Below are 6,315 nucleotides of genomic sequence, written 5' to 3'. Positions count from 1 at the left end.
GTCATCAGTGAAGATTAGATATAATTAAATTAAAAAAATATATATCTTAAAAAGTTACCTGTCAACAAAAGTTCTAACAAAGTCTTAATTTTCCATCTGACGGCAATAGGCTACTTGCATCCTTGCCAAATCAGCTTCTTTTTAAGAACTGTCAAAACGAATTTGAACGACTTGCTAATATGGAATTTATATGAAATCAAATTGAGTGACGTCACGGTCAACTCGGTTACTTTATATATTTATACTGAACTTATTAAATAGAAATTGGATTAAAAAATAACTTCTGTCCATGTTTCTTTTATAATTATCTGATGCTTTATTTCGTGCATGGCATACAATATTTTATTAAATATTTTAACTACAGTCAAGTTCCCTATTAGTTGAAATTAAATAATTAAATCCACACTACTTGTGTTTATATTAAGTAATACTAAATTTGCACTAGTTTTGTGTCAATCATTGGGATATTTACCTCATATCAAATACAATTGAGCTTCCAGGAGTAGTAATCTACGGGCAGTTAACTTATTCTTCAAATATAATATATTATATGAATGATCAAAGCTTATCAGTAAAATATATTTACAGTCCATACAAATAAAATAATAGAGTATATCACAACACTAAGTTACAGTTAATAGTTTCCATACAAACTTGTAGTAGCTTTTTCAATAAATGAATCGTATAGTTTTTAACATTTTAAAGGCAAGAATATCCACATTTTCCTAAAGAACTAAAACCAACAGTTATTCTATTTAGATAATATTTTGTAGAAACTAAATTTAGTTAACAACGCAATTACAGTTGTATGGAAACTAACTTGTCAGCACTCAAGATATCCTTAAGCTAGGAATACTACTAGTTGACTTAATGTCCCACGATACGTCTATCTGAAGATGGCGCGTCTTACTGGCGACATTTGTCGCATGACGTCAGACATGTCGAGTGAAATCTGGCAACGACGCTGGCGACAGGTGTCGTGCGACATTTTGTCACCTAGTGTATTCCTGGCTTAATCATCAACAATATTACAATAAAAACCCCCATATTACGTGTATCAGACTAAAATAACTACATTCAGAATTATAGATTTTAATTACATATTGTATGATTTGTATGTATTAAAAGGATCAACAACACCATATCTTAATGTTTATTTTGATGATCAACTGTATAGTATTAGACTTCTCCCATCTGTCCTACAGGACCACCACCATTCATAATGCTAGGACAAAAGGGAATGACAACACCTATTCCTATCTAACACCGGATAAGAATGCACTAGTAAGAATGGTGCAAAAGTATGTATGGACACTAGCTAAATATTATGTGACTTTCCAGCATAAAAGGCTTATACTTAAAGTGCAATAGCCTTAGAGTGTATTCACATTATCCAATCCGACGTTAGATGTAGGAAGGATGTTAAAGGGAAAGATCACAGATGGCGCCTTTAATATATGGAATATCGGTCCTACATCCAATACCAGATAGGACAATATGAAAACACACTTATAAGGAGTTTTCATCTGAAATTGCAACAGGAATTAGAGTTGCAGAAAAACATTCTGGAACTGATGGAAAGCCATATAATCATGTATACTTATTTTAGAGCATAATTCATACAATTGTTAGGCTATGACATAATCACATAAAACATCATATGAAATAAAATAAAAAGCAAATAAAATGATGCCTTGTTCACAATTTCATTTTAATTGTACATTTTATGAAATAAAAAGTAAAAGGATAACTTATGTAGCTTTTTTTCATACAAAATACAAGAGTACTTTTAAATCAGGCCTTTCAGAATGTTGCATACATGTCAGTAAAAAAAACATCTTCAACAAATAGAAAACATTGTTAAATAATTAGAGAATGTACTTTTAATGAATATCAATGTAGTCTTTTAAAGCCATAAACATCAGAACATTTGATTTAAGAGGTAAATCAATTCGCTCCTGAAGGGTCACAAGCCATACATGTCTTCGTTCTCAGGTTCATTCTCAACAACTGGTCGGCTCTGGCCACATTCCTCTAGAAGACAATCCATAGACAACCGGTCTATATCATCCCAAGACAACTTATTAAACTTATCCTCTACAATTTTTAGCAGCTTATTAGCCGAGTTTGTGGCATCTTTATCAGTCATACCTAACTTTTTAAAATATTTCAATGAAGCTTCAAATAAACCGTCCGGCTTTTTCACAACAAGGTTGAGTTTGGTGCCGTCCTTTATGGTCGGGTATGACTCAATAGTCTGTTCATCGGCTAAGGTGCGCCCTAGTAACAGGAGCTTTTGTTCTTCAACAGGTATTGCTAATTTTCCAGCCACTTCGCGTTTTATTTCAAATATTGATGTGGTTGGTAGTACCTGTAAACGACAAATAATCATTTGTAGAGGCTAACTAAAATCTAAATCAGTTATATTATAGTCCGTCTGTGGTTAAAATTCTGTGGTTAGGTCTATGCAAATAAAAATGGTGCTAAAACACGGACACATTCTTGGCACATACCTATGAACTTATAACGTGTAAATACTTAAAAAGTTCGTAAATTCTGAGCCTTTTGACTTCTAGCAAGCAAATCTTAAAAACAATATTCTAAATACGTACACAGTTGCTTAAAGGTAAATTAAGATTTTCATCACTTACCTCAACACAACACTCTCCACCTTGCAACTTTTTAACTGTTAATTTCATTGTGACTTATGGTTTATCGAAAGGAATATGATTAAAGCATGTGCAACAAAAAGAAATGGAAATTAGTTTTATTGATAATAAAATTATTGATTACAGCTTGCAGCCCACGGTGATGCTGATAAGTTTATGTGAATTGTGAATGTGACAATTTGTCAAGTAGTGGACAGTGACAGTGACAGTTATAGTGATGTCCAAAAGTGTCTCAAATGCTTTAGTTATACGTGATCCATATTATACTACTCTAATACTCTTTGACGTGATCTCAAAGGCACCTCAAAGATTATTTCTATAGAATAAAATAAAAAAAGGCGCAAAATCTTAATTTTCTAACGGATGACAAACAAACTAAACCTTGCACAGTCTTTCATCAACAACGCTACCGACTTACAGACGGTCAACCAATTCAATTTTTTTTTATTTAACCCTCGCCCCAACATTCTCAGTCAATTTTTAAGTATTATGCGTCAAAGTATAAGAAGACACGCGTTTTATGAAGACAATTGGCCAATTAGTCCTACATTTTTCAAATATGCCACCTATTTTTAGGGTTTTTAATGCCAGGATTTGGTTGACCCTAAATAGCATGGTCTAATACTATCAGGAACATAACACCAAAAATATCTAAAGCCTACGTAGCAGTACTATTATAGCTTAGGTCTACCTGAAAGTTCGACCTGTTCGACTATACTGAATCTCACCTTTAATTTTGTGAATTTCAGGAATTTCTTATAGTTTGTTTTGATACTGTGTTTTATTTTTGGTATCCGTTTTCCGTTTATCGATACCATGTGAGCAACTCTATCACACTGAATTGTAAAAAAATGTTGCCATGAAATGTTTACGTAAAAAACAATAAATTTCACTGTTGTGTTGTTATTTTAAATATAAATAAAAATGTTTATTAAAGATTAAATCCAGCAAAATGAAATGATGATAAAATAATAACTGCATTTTTATATCATATATTGTATAAATATTACATACTTTAAATTTCATCGCCTCAGTGTCCTTGTAATATCAACCATCATGGCCATCTAGATTGTAATCAAAATGACTTAAAACTATTTTAAGAACAAACAATGTCATATGTTTTCCTTCAAGAATTTTAACTGTCGCTAATAAACAATAATTACCAAGGAGAAGAATAAACAATTACCTAGGAGATATTTGAATATTTGCCGCTACTTCTTTCGCGATGGACCATAAAACTTTTATGAAGTTCAAAAAAATTAATTTGAAAAGTATGGATGATCCTGAAGAAGACTCGTATGATAACTAAATACCTGTTCAGTGTATATTTGTGAAGAATCTAATTTTGAAGGTATTATTATTTCATTTGTTCATGTAGCCGTTAGTTTCAAAATACCTGCTATACCTAGTTTATTAAGTTTGAAATGTACCTAACTTCTAACCAGTTAAATATATCTACAGGGTGCGCAATTTAAAATCATGAGTAATTTAATTTGTATTATGCAATAATACATAATTAAAATAAATGTATGTCAAGTACTAAAGGCTAAAACAATTATTTTTTTAATTAAAAGCTCTAAAGGTATTTATTATATATTTTTGCACAAAAGATGACTTGCATTACTCTTTACCATCTTTACTTGTTTTCATTTTCATGTAGTTGACCTTTTAGGTAGTAAGGGATTCCCATTCTAGCAAATTAAGTTCGTTGTTTTTTTCTTGGAATTTCAGAAAAATTAGCTTTTAAGCACTTGAAACATAATGACCTTTCTGCACTATAAATACAAGGTGTTTATTTACATAGTCACTCGAGCTTATTTACGAGGGAAATGGTAAATATACCTTTTCTTCCATCTTCTATTGAAAATTTCAAGGACAGACAGCCGTAAAGCAAAAACCGTATTTTTTTAACGATTTCACAATTTGTCTTATTACAAAAGCTGATCCACCCTGTAAGCTAAAAGCACACTGTACCTATACACTAAGTTAAGTAGGTATTTACTATGAGCGGAACGCTTACTTTTGTGTGGACCTCTTACGCATGCGTAGAACTTGTTTTCCCGGGCCTTTGTCGTCTGGGAATTCAATTCGATACGCGTCTATAAATAAAATGTTTACCTGTATTAGCTGGAGCTGAACATTTAATACCTTAATGATGTCTTTTTTTATATACTTAAAATAAATACAGCATATAGTTTATTAGTAAAGTATGAAAGGTATGAAACTAAATATTGCATAAAAACTGTAGGTATTTTATTTAATGTATGTACCTATTACGTCGTATTCCGAAGGACTGTGCCAAATAGCAATCATACCCTGCCGTCCCTCTTTTCGAAAGCGCTCTGTGCAACATTTCCATCTTCACCACTTAGATCATTGCCAGTCTTTAAACGTCGTCATCGCACTTACAACCCCTATGGTGTCACCCCAGATGGATGTGTGTGTGTCATAAAAGTAGATTGTAAGTGCGTTGTCCGCATTTCAGTTAGCATACGCTCTTCTTGAAGATTTTAATATTATTTGTTAATTAATTATATATTTTTACTATCGCCACTCGTTTCGAATTTCCTTTTTCCGCACTTGTATCGTAATTTACCAATTTTTGGTGTAGGTATTAATAAGATAATGTATTATGTTCAGTTTATGTTGAATAGCCACGCTAGAAGAGTTTGGAATTATGCTCATTTTCTTTTTGGATGGGACGCCCTGTATATGTAGTAGTTTAGTTCGATTTGGAACTCTTTGTCTGCGCCTAGATCATCTGTGTCATCTGTGCAACACTAGCGCCATCTACGCTTGTCATATGTCCAATGTCTGCCTGGAACCCGTAGCCTAGGAAACGGGTGTAGCTACAATACAACAACTTTGCCGAGTGATTTAAAACCGTGTTACATAAAACAAAATCGCGAAACACAAGTACTAATTTCAGCCTGACAGTTAAAATACGTAAAAAGGTTTTTTTACTAAGTTATTTATACGATAGAGGTGTCGGAAGCTATGATGATTTTGACAGTTAAATGTATGGCTGGCAGGTGGGTAAGGTATATTTTCGTAATATTTAGTAGAATATTTAGAGTATTAGTTTGTATAGTAGCTTATTACTGGTTCTAATATAATACCAGAGTGATGTGCGTGGCGTCGGAAGGCGGGAGAGGTCGGGAGTGAGGTCCCCTTGTTCGCGCTCTGGTTACGTATCTATATTACTCGGAGAGCGGGAGGGCCGCGACGGCGTCGCCAGGCACGGCACGCGCCTCGCCTGTTCATTTCCCTGCATTAAAAACCGTAACATCAACATCAAACTAAAACATAAAGGTAGCAAGTGTAACTACTTTGCTTAGTAACTTTGAACTTTAGACACTATGTCCCTATTGTTTGTAAATATGTCACAGGCGGTTTAACATATTAACTATTAAAGCACAACTATTAAATAAATTCTCATCTACGTTATAGTAAAAACGAAAAATTAATACTTCACATTTTAAAAATAAAATATAGCTTATTCTAAGCTAAGTCAAATTGAATATTGCATATAAACAATACACCATTACATTATCACTAATAATGGGGTAATATTGTCCACCCATGCATTACAGGGCAGGTGGGGTCACCCAAGCGCAACAATAGGGCACCTGCATTCCCCCTCCAC

The 6,315-nt window shown here is 33.1% G+C and overlaps 1 protein-coding gene across 1 annotated transcript; it reads right to left on the bottom strand.

Annotated features, from left to right (window-relative positions):
• Positions 1 to 276: 276 nt before the first annotated feature.
• On the bottom strand, positions 277 to 2,851 carry LOC125226168 (ubiquitin-like protein 4A). The gene is made up of 2 exons (XM_048130071.1): positions 2,652 to 2,851; positions 277 to 2,371 (listed from the first exon to the last, which is right to left on the bottom strand). The coding sequence occupies exons 1-2, from the start codon at positions 2,697 to 2,699 to the stop codon at positions 1,967 to 1,969; spliced, it is 453 nt and encodes a 150-aa protein (XP_047986028.1). The 5' UTR covers positions 2,700 to 2,851; the 3' UTR covers positions 277 to 1,966.
• Between the last annotated feature and the right edge of the window lie 3,464 nt (positions 2,852 to 6,315).

This window comes from Leguminivora glycinivorella, chromosome 5, assembly GCF_023078275.1.
Source record: "Leguminivora glycinivorella isolate SPB_JAAS2020 chromosome 5, LegGlyc_1.1, whole genome shotgun sequence".
NCBI lineage: Eukaryota > Metazoa > Arthropoda > Insecta > Lepidoptera > Tortricidae > Leguminivora > Leguminivora glycinivorella.
Note: the sequence above shows the minus strand (reverse complement) of the source record. Positions and strands in the feature narration are given on the sequence as shown.

Coding starts and splice junctions, on each gene's coding strand:
- LOC125226168 (XM_048130071.1), bottom strand. CDS start 2,699: ATGAAATTAACAGTTAAAAAGTTGCAAGGTGGAGAGTGTTGTGTTGAG. Junction 2,372..2,651: donor GTGGAGAGTGTTGTGTTGAG/GTAAGTGATGAA, acceptor TGTCGTTTACAG/GTACTACCAACCACATCAAT.